The following is a 16,490-nucleotide window of genomic DNA, read 5'->3' on the forward strand; positions in this document are numbered from 1 at the left end:
ATATCTGCAAGCGTTTAGGAAAAAAGTGCGGAAAACCAAGTGGGACAGACTGACAGACAGAGGGACAGCTAAACAGACAGACGGACAGACAGACGGACGGACAGACTCAGAGGAAACCTATAGTCCCCTCCGGTTTCACCGGTAGGGAACTAATAAAGAAAAACCAAAACCTGAAAAATATAATAATTAAATTGACACACAACATATATAACAAGCATTCTGAGAGTATTGCATTTTCAATACTAGTCCCCTACCGGCAAGTGTAATCTGGTTCCCGTTAAGAATTGAAAATGCCATAATTCCGTCAAAAATCAATGAAGCGGGACGAAATGCAAACTTGATCTATAAGTAATCAAGGTAAAGTCACATACCAAAAATCAGCTCAGTATCTGAAAGCGTTAAGAAAAAAAAAATGCGGATAACCCCTAAAAATTGAAATGGCCGTAATTCCGTCAAAAGTCAATGAAGCGGAACGAAATGCAAACGTGATCTGTAACTCATCAAGATACACTCGCATACCAAAAATCAGCTCAATATCTGCTAGCATTTAGGAAAAAAGTGCGGAAAACCAAGTGGGACAGACTGACAGACAGACAGAGGGACAGACAGACAGACAGACAGACAGACGGACGGACAGACAGAAAAACGGACGGACAGACGGATGGACAGACTCAGAGGAAACCTATAGTTCCCTCCGGTTTCACCGGTAGGGGACTAAAAACGACAAAAACACAGACAATATAGAAGGACATTTAGACAAACAATTATTAGTCCCCTACCGGTGAAACCGGAGGGGACTATAGGTTTTCCTCTGAGTCTGTCCGTCCGTCTGTCTAGCTGTCTGTCTATCCGTCTGTCTGTCTGTCTGTCTGTCTGTCCCTCTGTCTGTCTGTCAGTCTGTCCCACTTGGTTTTCCGCACTTTTCTTCTAAACGCTTGCAGATATTGAGCTGATTTTTGGAATGTGACTTATCCTTGATGTGTCATAGATCAAGTTTGCATTTCGCTCCGCTTCATTGATTTTTGACGGAATTATGGCATTTTCAATTTTTAACGGGAACCAGATTACACTTGCCGGTAGGGGACTAGTATTGCTAATGCAATACTCTCAGAATGCTTGTTATAACAGATTAGACTTCATAGTTACATGAATTAATTAACTTTTATTGAGAATTCTTACCGAGACATGCACAAGTACATGTACAGATATTGCTACCTGTCAAAACATCTAACCAGATGAACGGCTAGGCTAAGAGTGCGAGATTCTAGTATGAGAATACAGTGAATAGAATTTAAAATCATGTGACCGTCTGTCCAGTGTCTATATAGATAACATACCACATTCAAACAAACTCTTTCGTACCCCATACTTACATATGCTAACGTAACTCGTATTTCACTCGTAAGACAGGATTTTTTGATATTTTCACTCGTGCTTCGAACTCGTGAAAATATAAAAAAAATCCTGTCCCACTCGTGAAATAAATTCCATATTCATCTACAAAACATTGAATATCCTCTCTCTCTCTCTCTCTCTCTCTCTCTCTCTATATATATATATATATATATATATTTGAATGAGTGGTTGGGTGGGCGTGTGTTCTTTATGCATGTCCTTCTAGGCTAAAAGAACACACGCCCATCCACCCACCCATTCAAACATATATATATATATATATATATATATATATATATATATATATATATATATATATATATATATATATATATATATATATATATATATATATACACACACACACACACACACACAAAGTAGCGAACAGCATAATCCGGATGGGAAAACTCACAACTCAACTATGTACAATTATTGAAGATGTTTTCATTATTATATGTCTAGAACCATATCTTTATTTACATATTTCTTCAGCTGAATTATTATAATTGTTTATGTTTAATCAGGATTTATTCATTTGTAAAATTTGTATAACATTGTGATATACTAGAAATGATACCTGTAAGGTGTGTAATAGTGGAAGCTTTGTACAGAGAATATTTATCATCTAATCAAACCTGCTTTTTGTTTTTTAATATGGTGTAATTAATGAAATGATTCCTTGATATTCACCACTGTACGTTGAATATATTGGCGTACATCAATTGATTAAAGTATTTGATAAATGAGTTTAAAATGCTGCCAACATCAATTGATTAAGGTCTTTGATGGAAAAAATAGGTATAATTTACACCGTTATATGAGTCACATAGAATTATTGTTTGACATCATAAAGACTCATCTGACGTTTAATTTTCTTTAAATTATTAAAATATAACGTTATATCAATTAAGATTGAACCATCAAAATGTATTAAAATGTTTATCCTATAATTTGACTCTTATTCTAGAGACAAACAACATCAATGTTCAAAGATAGTTTTAATTCATGAATGTTTGGAAAAAACTAATGGTATACATTTAAAATTGCTCCATATATAAATCTATACTAAAAAAAGTCGGAAATTCCAATGTTTTACCGAGCGGTCAAAAATCGATGTTAGACCGGTTAGTGAGACATAGGACTTGGACAGTGTGGGCGGAATGAACTATGTTTTATTTAAATTCGTTGGATTTTGACAGAACTTTACAGAATTGACCGAGTTTAACTGTAGTGCGGGTAAACGAAATTTACATCATGAAAACCAGCACAAGATATGTCAAAAAAGTATAGAAGGTATAACACATCATTTATTGACTGTATTCTCGGGCATTTGTATATTGTCGACCCTTTGAACCAAACAGTTTGTCTTCGGCCTAACGGCCTCAGGCAAACAATTTGGTTCTTGGGTCCGGCAAAACGCATGTTGCCCTCTAACCCAGTCAATAAACATACAATGTTACCTAATGATACAAAGTAACTGAAAAATCTATTGAAAACAGTTTTTATTCTTCATTGTTTTACGTTATGAATATATGTATAAGTGACCTAAGGTGTTTCCATTTCCTCACTACATCTAATCAGTCCTATATTTAATGAACTTCAGTAATTTGTGTCCTTCCAATGAAATGAGATATTTGAAAGCCTTTATGCGCACACGTCACAAATGTTTGAAATCAGTATAAATAGTTTGAATATAGAAAAAGACATTGAAATATATTGAACTAAGAAACCTTTTTGGAGAAAGAAAAGGGAATTTAAAGCGTGTGGTTTACAGGCTGGTTATTAACTTCACAGCATTTCTCCAGATTGTGGAATTTATCGTGCCATATACAGAAAATGAATGCACAGATCCTGGAATTATTTATCTTTCTTTTATGTAAGTTTTATTTATATAGTCTTTTTATATTTTAAAATTAATGTTTTAAGTAGAAATTTTGTCGTGTACTTTGTTTTTAAAATCCCCTTCAATAACTTTTGAGAGAGAAAAAAAATACCCCGGTATAACAATAATTCTGATCATATATAAGTACAAATTAATAAAGGAAATGAATTAATAATCTGAATTCTATTTATTTATTATAAAATGTATGATGAATTTTCATTGTAATTCATAAAATCTGACGTCATAAAGAAATCTTATATCGATTTTTCTTCACTAATTGGCCAACCATTCAAGCATATGAATAAAAATTTCTATTGCCCCCGTTAAATTACCTCAGGGAGAATATACAATTGACATTTAAATTGTGTGAATCCTTGAGTGGAGTTTTAGTGTACATGTATGTGCATTCCTATTTAGAGCCTGAAATGGTTCTCATTTATAGCCTTTAGACATGAAATCCAATACAATTTGGCAAAATATAAATGAATCTGACAGAACGAATTGAACATTTCTTAACACCTTTCTGAAACTAAAACATTTTAAATTGTAATACAAATTCAAAAAATGTCGAATAAATATTCATAAATTATTAAAATGATATCCAGAGAGAGAGAGAGAGAGAGAGAGAGAGAGAGAGAGAGTATCGTCAATAACTGCCAATCGTATACATGTATAAATGTTTTTGTTGTTGTAGTTTTGCCTTTGACCTCTGGAGGTTACTACTGCTACTATAACTACTCGTCAGGATACTACTACTACTACTGTTATTATTACTACACTTACGACAAGTAATGTATTAATATTACTGATATTACTACTACGCTTACGATTGATTGATTGATTGATTGTATGAAGGGCTTCAAATTTTTACCTATACTCGGCACTCAGGGCCATTGAGCAGTGAGGGTTATTTTTCGTGTCAACACCTTCCTTGACATGGGACCTCCGTTTTTGAAGGTCTCATCCGAAAGATCGGTGATTTTCACTTCTAGTGCTGGAACAGTCACTACCTATGTTCACGTCTTAGGTTTCATGCGGCACGGGGAACGAGAATCGAATCCGGACCTCATGATTACGAAGCGAACGCCCTTCCACTTGGCTACCGTGGCCTAGTATTGCATTTAACTCAACAGTAGTAGCTACAAAATAATATACATTAAAAGTTGATAGTAAATAGCTGATTATGATACGTTAATTATTTTCGTAAATTTCGAGAGGGTATCATATCAAAAATGGTCTCGAGGTAAATCACTTATTAGTCCTTAGTTTTACAGATTTCACAAAATTGTCTAGCTTTCACTTCATCATAGATGAATACTACATTTCCAATTTTTTGTCTTGGTGTTAGTTTCAGTTTTACGGTAAAATTCTCTCAGTAACTTTAAATATTCTTGGGACCATCGCTTTCAGAAATTTTTCTTGTCCGAACCCTCTAGTTTTACCAGCTTCTCCTCTATTGTATTCATTTGGTTCTTCCATACTGTTTCTGTATTTCCAGACCAGCTTCGTGATTTGATATAATTTTTTTTTTTATTTTGAGTCTACCTCTCTTCGGTGTATTACCATTGTTCTCTCTTTTTTAATATACTTAATCCTATTCTCATTCTTTGATTTAAATGGTTTCCATTCTTTTTGCCCTTTTTGTTTCTGAGTTTATGCCTTTCACTATAGAGAACATCTATTCATTGCAGTGCATTCTCCTCAGTCTATAAGTTCGTTGAATGGTGGCCTCTAGTACCGGATTGCATCTGATGCACCACTCTTGTGACGAAATATATTTCAAGTCAGAAGACTCCTTGTCTTTAAGTTCGGCATCATTCTGTTTTTTTTTTTGTTTGTTTGTTTTTTTTTTTTTGTTTTTTTTTTTTTTGTCAAGGGATGTTTGGAAAGGCCTTGACACTAGTATTGTATCCTGAGCAGAACTAGATTTTTTTCCTCTTGTTGAGATATCTGTCTCATAAATTTTGAAATTTTACACACCTCTTGGAGGAACATCGTACATCTTGTTTTCTACCTGTATCTTAGCACAATCCTGCAGTCCTATGTTTGCCTTTTTTGGATATGCTTTGTGCTGATCCAGTTTTTGGTCCTGAGAATAGGTATCCTAGTCGAGATTCGACTTTTTTTTGGTCCATTTCTTCGAATGATCCCATCTCTATGATACTCCAATAATTGTCTGTTCCAAATCCAAATGAAAACCTGATTCCAAATGACTCTTCATGAATGAACCAATCTATGTCCTCGTAAATGTTTCAGATTTACGACAGATTTGATATGTGTCTGAATTGCTGATGCTGGTTTTCGAATGATAAGAAGCTAAGCTTCTCCTTATTCGGTTTTTAAGTGAATCATCGCATATATCATTTTCTCGTTCGTCGATTTTGTTCTCCAAATCCAGAAAGGTCCATTTGCACTTAAATTCAATCTATTTGCAAGCATGTCTGTGGATAATGACCTTTTAGCAACCTCATCTAACAATATATTGGCCCATGAACTCTGTTTTTCTGAACTTGCATTTCCGATAGCAATTTTTAGCGTAACATTTGGTGCTCTCTGTGTTATTGATTGATTGATTGATTGATTGTATGTTGTTTAACGTCCAATTCAAGAGTTTTTCACTCATATAGAGAATTTAGAGAATATAGAGATTCAAATTTTGACCTTTACTCAGCACTAAAGAAAATTGAGCAGTGAGGGATCTTTATTCTTACCAACGCCTGCCGTGAAATGGGGCCTCGGTTTTTAAGGTCTCATCCGAAGGAACCGCAACTTTCACTTCAAAGTGCCGAGCGCATGGCGAAGGAACAGTTGCTACCAATTTTTTATCGACTTAGGTCAGTCGCGGCTGAGATTCGAACTTGCGACCTCCCGATCACAGAGCAAGCACTCTACCGACTGAGCGCTCTCTGTGTTAAGGAGGAATGCAAATTGCTAACTTCAGCGTTCTTATTTTGAGATTCATGAGAGTTATTTGACTTAACACGCAATTGGGTCTTGTCATTCTTAGTGCATAAGCTAGTGTGAAGACGCTTTTGGCACTCCTTACAATGTCTTGTAAATTTGCATTCCATTAGTTTGTGGTTCCCAAGACAATTGAAACATAATTTGTGTCGTTTTGTATAGTCCATTTTTGTGCAGCGCTTTTTACTTTCACGAAGTTTTCAGCTGTGTCCCAGATTCTTGACAATATAAGCAATTTTTTTTATTCTTGTAAGAAAATTAAATTGCTAGGTTTTTTTGAATTAGAAGAAGGCCTAGTGTTTGTCAAGAATGTAGCAGTACTAAAAGGGCATTCCACCTTTTTCTGGTAATCTTCCAGCTTCATTTATGTTTAATCAATAAATAGTAAATTGTTAAGTGATCAGTTGGTTGATTTGTGCTCTCTGGCTAGGTCTTGTCGTATTTTAGAAGGGAATTTGTTGAAGATGCCAGGAATGCGTAGCGAGCCACACGTCTGTCCAAGTGATTCCAAACCTTGCACATAAGTTTCCGTTTTATCATAGAATCTACGGAGCATAAGTGTTGTTTGGTGCTGGATTATCCAACAAAGCTTGCATGTATGTTTGAATAAAAATGGTCTTGTCTATACGTTTCCTGCAATGGCGTAATACTTAGTAGCTTTGTTGTACATAGTATGTGCTCCTTAATGAGAATCCTTTGATAGTTTGTAAGACTTCATTTTAAAGGAGCAACTTCAATTTGTTAAATGTTTGTACATCACTGAGTGTAATATTTGCGAATATAGCATTCTCATATCAAACCTAAAATGATTTTCATTCAAGAATGTTTCCCTCAAATGTAGGTAGATTAAGGCTAGCTAGGAAGTTTTGATACACGTTGTTTTTGCTTGATGATGAACGGAAATTGTTCATGTGTTGGCATGAGCGCAAGTTACAATGTATAGGATTACCAACGAGAGAGGTGGATGGTGCTGAATCAGACAATACATTCGGAATGAGAGTAGTAGAATCATTCTCAATGTTAACATGCTGATTCTTTTGTTATTGTTTTGATTTGACGAAGTTTACTTTCTAACTGATACAAGTACTCATCTGTTTACTGGTTTTCCTCAGCAACTTCTTCATCTGGAGTCTGCTCTAAAATTTTCTTATTTGGGTTATAATTTTTTTTATTTATTTGTATCTGTCTTCTTTTCTTGTGTAACTCTTTCCGGAAAAGTTGAAATTTCATCAAAGTCCACTGATATAAACTGTTACAATTCTACAAATCTTCCCAAAAGTGTTGTTACTGTTCCTCTGTATCCCCCTCCAATTTTCTTTAACTTTGTGTCCATGGTTCGGATCCTTTAGGTACCGATGTTTGAGAGTGGTTATGTAGAAGTAAGACAGATTTTATGATGTTGATTTTATTTGAAACTAAATAAGTCAATTTATTATTTAAAGTATTGGACTTTTGCCAGAAGTGCTGGCTTTTACAGTCAACGGACTACTTTGACACTTAAACCTGCGATATGTACGAGCAAGCGGAATTGATAATAATCATTTTATGTTTTTTAAGAAAGGTCGAAAGGCGTTTTAATAGATATGATCACGTACCAACTCTATTTCATATCCCAATGAAGTTCTAAAAATGATATTTCATGTCTTATATTTATAATTCTATTTTGATTTGTATTTGAGACTCCGTTAGGGAAGTGCAGCAAACATGCACGTACGATGTCATGTGACGTCATAGTCTGGATCTTCCAAATGCTTGTAGTACGCAAGAAAGTCTGATCATGTGATCGACTTCATGTCATCAAAAATTGAATATCAATTTCCTCAGTATTGTACTTAAAGGAAACACGTTGGCAATTTTAAATATTTGCAATTGGCATCGGTCATCCTAAAAATATATATCAGATCCAGCATGATTTTTTCATTTAACGTCCAGACAATGAAAATCGATATATGAAAACAAAGTAAAACTTAAATATGTTTATAATTTAAGTAATAATTGACAATTTTGGATGCTTATGAATTATTATATCCAACTGAAAACATGCATCAACACAAAATCATCACATGAGTAGCATGAAATAGGTGTAGATGGCGAAAAGTGATCGATATCAAAACAATCTACAAACAATACAAATCTGTAAAAAGGGCATAAAACACGGACCTCCCGGAAATTCCAGCATTATGAAACAAGACCATTATTAATGATATGGATGTATTACATCACTTAACGAGGCGGCCATTTGATTCCGGTTGGAAGGGAAGGGGGCTGGTAGATTTTGATATAAATAAATCTGTTCTTGAAAATGTTGAAAATAAATCTGTCCTCAATTGAATTAGAGTTTTGGAGCTTTGGCAGATTTCCATTTTTTTGTTTTCTTAACATTTTAACATGGTAGAAAATAATCTATCCCTGAACATTTGGAAGGAAATGTTAGTGCCGGGTTATATCTTACTATTTTTTGTTTTCAATGCTAAAATATATTAACATGTTTTTTTCAATACTGGGTCATATTCATCATGTTCCTTTTTCAGTGCTGGTGTATATGCTGGGGCAGTTGTCGGGGCCATCGTTGTCATTGTCATCATTGCAATTGTCATCTGTGTCGTCAAAAACAATCACAGGAACCGTGTGATGACAATAGGCGGCGGTCCGTCAACCACTGTGACGAACGTTAATAATGTTAACACTGTTCACCACCCACGTATGTTATTAATTTGTCAATACATAATAGATATACTATAACAAGTATTCTTGGGATTTTTAAGGATATGTTAGGCATTAGTGTTTCTCAAAAGTGAAATATAATTTTCCAATATTAGAATTCATACGCTATTTATCTCTCTGTTAAACTTATGTCTTACTTTACAGCTCCTCCAAGTTATGGATTTGGACCTCCACCTCCAAGTCATGGATACGGACCTCCCCCTCCCGGTTACGCCCAACCCTCCAATTCCATGTTTGGAGATAATAACCCCGCCTATCCACCACCACAGTATCCGCCTCCGAAGTATTAGAGTTCCGAAACATCGATAAATGTAAAAACCGATGAACATTGCAAACATATGAATATTTAACGCCTATAATTTTATTCAAGAATACTAGTATTTGTGATCACTTTCAGAATATCTAATGCTTATTTCTAAGATCTTAGCAGTAAATGAAGAACTGTCTTATTTGTCCTCCATCAAACCTAAGGATTTCACTTTCTTTTGTTTGTTTGCTTTTTCGTAGAATCGAAAGATTGTACTAGTTTGATTAAAATTGTAGTTATAATTTAAACTTATATATCATCTGAAGCGTTCAATTTTTGCTGTTTATCACCAGAAAAAGACTCGAATACCTTGATTTATAAGAATCAATAGATGAAAACAATTTATATCGACCCCACTGTAAGCAAAAACTATATTTTTAAATTATTCTATAACTAAGAGGTACATTGATTCAAATTTGATTTTTTAATAGAAAAATTCAATAAATATCTTCCACTGCGTTTTCACGAGGTTTGTGAATGGTATAGTTTTAAAATATTTGAGATCGTTGTTTCTAACCTTTTTTTCTATTTAAATGAACATGTACTGCATTTTGACTGAGTTTTCTCCACAGGAAGACATATACATACATGTAACTCTTTCTGATATGATTAATCTTTAACTTATTCTGTCATTTCCTCAAATAACGGTTAACAGGCTATACACTGTATCAGGCATCCCATTCTACTTGAAAATGAATGATAAATGGTGCATTTTTGTGTTTTTACATACTTTGATTATACGTATTAAAAAATTTTAAAAGATTGATCAACAACTTATTTGCTGCCTAGGACTGGCACTATTCTTACAAGTACTGAAAGTTATTAAGATTCATTTTATCAAATGCTACAGACAAAAAAAAAAGCTGATATTACGTTCTCTAGTCTTTTTAATGACATTGTTTGCAAATAAGACCTTACGTTGCCTCTTACTTAAGTGATATGTTTCATACTCAAGTCTTTTTATACTAATTTTGATAAGGGATTACTTAAATTACCTGATCAACACAGAGGACTCTCTGCGGGTGGAACCGATCGACAGGGGATACTTTACCCTCCTGTGCACCTGATCCCACCTCTGTTTACACCCTGTTCACAGTTTTTATTGTTTAAAGGATTTGTGAGATCGATGACTGTTCGTTTTCTTAATTTTTTCATATAGATTTATATACAAGAATTTTTGTAATCAACTTAATGCGTTTGGTATCTAAAAAAAAATCAACAAACAATATAAAATTGTGAACAGGGCAATAAAAGAACCCCCTGAAATTCCAGAGGTGGGATCAAGTGCCTAGGAGGAGTAAGCATTCCTATTAAAACAGGTTTAATAGAAAACCCAAATGAGATCTTTTGTATACTTAATAAGTACTTCACTTGACCAGGATTGACACCTATGACGTCAGAGCAATGGCGCGTAGCATCGGCGATCAAAATATGCATATTGCGAAATTCAAACTTTGAATCGCCGAAACATCAAAAATAAAAATTTTCTAGCAAAAATTTTTAAATAAATTATTTTAATAGCATGCAAAATTTGTCATATAAAAAAAATTCTGAGACGTGAGAAAAATCCTTTCAGCGATTGAGGAGCAATATGATAAACATCTATCCTTCTACCTGCAGTAATGCAGAAGTGAACAAAGAAGTAGATAGATTACACCATCAATATGCACTGGTCCCCCGGCCTACAAAGCAGGTACCAACATTGTCATTGTAAGGCTCATTATTTCAATTGATATTTAGAGGAACTTGGACTTAAATCTACAAGTGTTAATCCAACTTATACTCCTAGTTCCTTTTCTACGAAGGAAATTCTTCAAAATCATATGTCAGTTATAAATATTTTTAATTTATCCATCAATGAAATTGAATTTGAACTTGAATTTGAACCATAACTTTACTTCATTTACTAAACTACATAAACTTCCTTACAAAAAGATACATCGCAGGTTTCAGTAAATGTTTTTTCTTTACTCCTTACGAAAATATTAACAGCAGTGAAGGAGAAACTTAGGAGTAATGAAGATTGTTGACTGACATATTTCACACAAATTGTGAGGCCATTATTTTTCACACTGGATTGTCTACGGATTTTTCGGTTTTCCCGATCATGACAAGACGCACGACAAGTGTGACCGGTGAGCAAGAAAGGCTTATTCCTTCATGGCACCTGATCCCACCTCTAATGTTTTTAAACGTCCGTGTATGCTCTGCTTCCAATTTGTATTGTTTTATTGGGCTTTTGAGTTTGATTACCGTTTGATATTTTCATATTTCTCCTACACAGCAGTTAATATATGTGAGGAGTAAAGATAGAGGCTTTGCAGAGCATTTGCTGGACTCGGCTATATATATATATATATATATATATATATATATATATATATATATATATATATATATATATATATATATATATATATATATATATATATATATATATATTTGTAAGGATTTTTTGAATCTAGAATCTAATATATAATTACTATTTGTGATTATTCCTGAAACATCTCATTCTCTTAGATAAATCAAATCAATTATTAAGTTTTTTGTCTCTAAAACTGAGTAGATCCAAATTTTTATAGCGAATAGAAACCATGACAAAAATGTAGAGTTCAAAGTTGATTCCCCTTTAATTTGATCTTGACAAAAATTGCTTGCAATAAGCTTACAAGTACTGACATTTAAAGAGTCATAAATTTCCAACAGTTGTGTAGCAATTTTAATACAGATCTTTTAAATGTTTCCCATGCTTTTGATAAGTCGTCTTAGGCGATTTGCGGGGAAATACTTCATTCCTCAATCAAAGTACCGTTCAATTCCTGTTTTTAATTTTAGGGTCTTTCAATAAATTCTACGATCAAGATAAAAATCCAACACGTGTTCTATTGAGTTCATATCTGGGAAACTGATGATCCAAGGCACAGTTTCACTGGCTTCATGGCGGAGATACTTCTTCACTATTCGGGCCGGGTCAGATCTAGCGTTGTCAGACATAAGTACAGGTCAGTTTGCAAATGAAGGATCACCAAAGTGAGCACAACTAATTGGCTTAGAACGTTATCCCTATACCTTTGTGCAGTTAAGGTGCCATCAAAAATGTGCAGATCCAGTTTACATTACAAAGAGAAACATCCCCATACTGTTACCCAGTCCCACCAAATTTCTTTGTTCCCAACACGTTCTCCTGTTTAAGCTCAGACTCTGGATGTCTCCAACCCCTAAACCTGCCGTCTATCCGAGATAGCAAGAATGGGTTTTCTTCGGACCAATGGGCTCTTTGCTTTGACTGAATGTTCCATCTCCTTTGTTGTCGAGCCCACTGCAATCCTGCTTCTTTATGTTTTGAGGGGAAAAGTGGACGTTTCAATTGCTGATAGTCGCATCTGTTTCTTCTTTAGCCTCCTGTCTACTGTGCCTTAATTTGCTTCTCAGTGTGTTTTCAATGTCAAATAGACTCTGTTAGCTAATCATTTTAGAAGTCAATTTCCCTTTCTGTAGTCTTCAATCCTCTACCATACCTGCGGTTCTTCTCTCGAAAACAAAAATGCATCATAAACAAAGTTTGATTGGCTGGTTTATCTGAACTTATTCAATAAGAATTCCATATTTTTAAATTTCAAATAAAAAATGGTAACTTTTGACTAAATGTATATAAAATATGAAAATTGATGAATACAAGGGGGGGGACGTATTTGTTTGTTTGTTTAACGTCCCTTTGGAGAATTTTTTCATTCATATTGAGACGCCACCACTTGCCGGTGGAGGGTTGCAAATTTTAGACCTATACTCGGCACTCAGGGTCATTGAGCAGTATCTTTTTCGTGTCGGCATTTACTGCGACATGGGAATTCAGTTTACTCGGTCTCGTCCGAAGGACCGTTCTCAACGTCCCGCAATGGGATCTGAACCAATGACGTAAGGCTCAACACCTTAGAACGTATTTGTATTTACAGATAATAGATATTGCTTTTATCATATTTAATGCGGATTTCAATTATCATATAAGCATTTACAGTTAATTATTTTACAAATATGGCAAATTGTCGATGCTGACACTTAGTTCTGATAGCAGAGTATAATATTTATTGATTTCTTTTTTGTTATTGGTAGTTGCCTCCTGAATTTAAAGTACAGTACGTGTGTATTGAATTAAATGCACATTGGTCCTTTGTGTCCCAAACAGACAAAGAGTCTATCGCACGAATCAGAACACTAAATTCAGTGTATATATGCTAATAACCCGAGAAGATATAACATTTGATTTGATTGTGAAGAATTGAATAGCCAGTTGACTTTAAATACATGAAGTATCAGTGCTGACGAAATATAACCAAGAGCTTGGTAAAATATATGTGAAACTAAATATAAACTGTAAAACTAAAGATGTCTGTATCAGCTATATTTGGACTTTTTACAATTATTTTTGCAATTTGTAAGTAGTTTTTCTATTTTATTATTTTTTTTTGGAAGGAAAAGTGTTATTTTTTCTTTTATATGCACATTTTATTAAAAACAAAATGTGCATAAAATTCTGTAAACATCCTTACAGTGTGAAAGACCAGTCTAGATTAACGATTTTATTTTAATAAAAAATATAACTCACTGAATTAACAATAAAACATTCTTATTATCCTCAACTTATTATCTCTATATAAAAAATAATGATAGCATTAAGACAAAAAGAAATATACCTTCCACATAGATATACATGTAATAATATTTTCCTTGCAGTGGGGGTATACGCTACCATTTTATCAAAAATCATAAAAATAACAATAGGTGTGTGTTTGTATAAGTAAAATGAATAATTTTAACCGCACATTGTTTCATTTTTTGTTTCAAATTTCTCAATAATATAATATGATTATAAATTGTGTAGATTTAGAAAGGCGATGACAAAAAGGAAGAAAATTGAATATCACAGAAAGTCTACAGTTTCTAAATATTCTATAGTATGGATATCTGCATCATTTACAACCTACATGAGTCCAAAAATATATACCAGTAATTTTACATTATTTGTGTCTTTTAGTACAATAGATACATTTTTTGTAGCTGTACAGCCCTCCGAGTCAGCATCTTATTGCTATTACAGATACGCTTATAGTAGATACTACTGCTACTATTACTATGACATGAGCGAGGATGAGTAAGTAATGCATTCAAATTTAAAAATATTAAAATGTAAATTAAAATGAAAAGTTATATATATATATATATATATATATATATATATATATATATATATATATATATATATATATATATATATATATATATATATATTGTATATGAAATCTGATAGTCTGGATAACCTTCACGTACACTTTGTTCAAAATGCTTTATTTGTAATTTGCAGTAGTTCCCTTGGTGGCCTGATTGCTGGTCTTGTTGTACTGGCTATAATAGTGGGAGTGATCATCTTTATTGTAAAGATTAAGCACAACAAAACACGTGTTGTTGCTATGTCCGGTAACACCGGTACCACGGTCCACGTATCCAACGTCAACACCGTGCACCATCGTAAGTATTCCTAGAGGAAATTGAGATATTTCCCGAAAACATTAAAGGATACATGGAGAGTTTAACAAATCACATACAGTGGCAATACGATTCATACCAGACCAATAAGTAATGACGCCATTGTCAGAACTCGATGTCTCTCTAAAAAACTATGCCCGCTCCATCCAGGATTCAGTCAAACCGATATATCCCGTTGTTATCCTTGGTTTCACAGGTTTCTAACAATTTTTATTTGACGCGTGATGCAACAGGAGTGGTGATTATCTTTTGCCTTTAACCAATTTATTAAACATGTCATTCTAGTTCGAATTTCCCCACTTAACCATGAAACTATGGCCGATTTCCACATAGGCACTTTAACTATTTCTCTCTATCCTTAATGCATGAAATACCTATTCATATCTTTTAAGGGGGCCAGGACACAGATTTGAAGTTAATATTTTCTCAAATTTTTTTGTATAATATCTTGGACATATGTTGCTATAGCATTTCACACGGAAATATACAGTAATAAAAATACTTATTTTATCTGGAAATTATTGAAACTACGAATTTCGGTAAGCGTTTGATTGACACTTTCATAAAGTAAATTTTATCCCTAATACTTAAGAAAAGTTGAAGTTTTGTTGTGTATTAATGAAAAATATTAAAACTATAATCCGGAAAATTCAGTGTAGAAATATGAGAAAGCAAAACCAACTCACCAGTATTGTCAGTCCGTACTCAGTAATGTGTGCAGAGTTTAACAAATTGAGTATATCCGGTGAAACGTAAAAATTAACAAAAACAGAGCCCGTGCCCTGTTTAAAAACAGTATACATTTCACCGGGTATTAAAGATAAAGTTTTACTTTGTGAATGTGCAGGAATGTGTCAATCAAACGCGTCCCGAAATTCGTAGTTTCAATAAACGTTTTTATCATATTTCCGTGTGAAATCCTACATATAAGTCATGGTATTATACATAACATTTGAGAAAATATTAACTTCAAATCTGTGTCCAGGTGCCTTTAAGTGCTTTAATTATTGACAGTTAATTTTAATGCTTTAGAGGTTTCCGATACCCAAAACAGTCAAATCATTGAGTAATACATGTACATCAATATCAATTTAAATATTTACGAGAAAAACAAATTTTGATTCATGCACCCACGTGTGTTCAAGAGCGATAGCAGATTAAATATATATTTTTTGCAACTTGTTTAGATGCAAGTATACATCAAACACATTCAAAATGATAGAATTGTTTGAAAATACTTAATTGTTTGCTTATTTATTAGTTTATCTTAACATAATCTTTCTATATCAATGAATACAATTCCATACACGTACTAATTACCGGGTACACTATTTTATTTACATCTCTTTTCAAATTACTCTTATTATCCCTCTAAAAATCGAACGTTTTAATATTTATCAAAATATGCTTTCTTTTCAGCACCTTCACAACCACAATACGGATACATGCAACCTCAGCCTCAACCGGGGTATATGAACGCGCCTAACCAGCCCATGTATGCGGGTGGAAACCCTGCCTACCCCCCGGGACACCATTACTGATACATTTGTGTACCTTTAAAGGGGAAACATCATTTTTGTAAACTTTTCTTTCATATATATTTTCGCGTGTTCTCTAAATTAGCTCACTCTGTGACCTGTTTTCCATTGTTTTCCATTCAAAATACGCTTTTTGTTT

General features: G+C 33.7%; 1 protein-coding gene across 1 annotated transcript; it reads left to right on the plus strand.

The window, feature by feature from the left end:
• Positions 1-3,209: 3,209 nt before the first annotated feature.
• On the plus strand, positions 3,210-9,415 carry LOC133203714 (protein shisa-4-like). The gene is made up of 4 exons (XM_061339480.1): positions 3,210-3,274; positions 3,975-4,068; positions 8,773-8,942; positions 9,110-9,415. The coding sequence occupies exons 1-4, from the start codon at positions 3,235-3,237 to the stop codon at positions 9,253-9,255; spliced, it is 450 nt and encodes a 149-aa protein (XP_061195464.1). The 5' UTR covers positions 3,210-3,234; the 3' UTR covers positions 9,256-9,415.
• Positions 9,416-16,490: the final 7,075 nt, after the last annotated feature.

The sequence above is a fragment of the Saccostrea echinata genome, unplaced genomic scaffold (genome assembly GCF_033153115.1).
Source record: "Saccostrea echinata isolate AGI-Se365-2 ecotype Australia unplaced genomic scaffold, CSIRO_AGI_Sech_v1 ptg000051l, whole genome shotgun sequence".
Lineage (NCBI taxonomy): Eukaryota > Metazoa > Mollusca > Bivalvia > Ostreida > Ostreidae > Saccostrea > Saccostrea echinata.

Bases quoted from the DNA above. Each gene is read 5' to 3' on its own strand.
- LOC133203714 (XM_061339480.1), top strand. From the start codon at position 3,235: ATGAATGCACAGATCCTGGAATTATTTATCTTTCTTTTAT. The intron at 4,069-8,772 runs GTAATGTATTAA...TTCCTTTTTCAG, and splicing joins TATTACTACACTTACGACAA to TGCTGGTGTATATGCTGGGG. The intron at 8,943-9,109 runs GTATGTTATTAA...CTTACTTTACAG, and splicing joins TAACACTGTTCACCACCCAC to CTCCTCCAAGTTATGGATTT.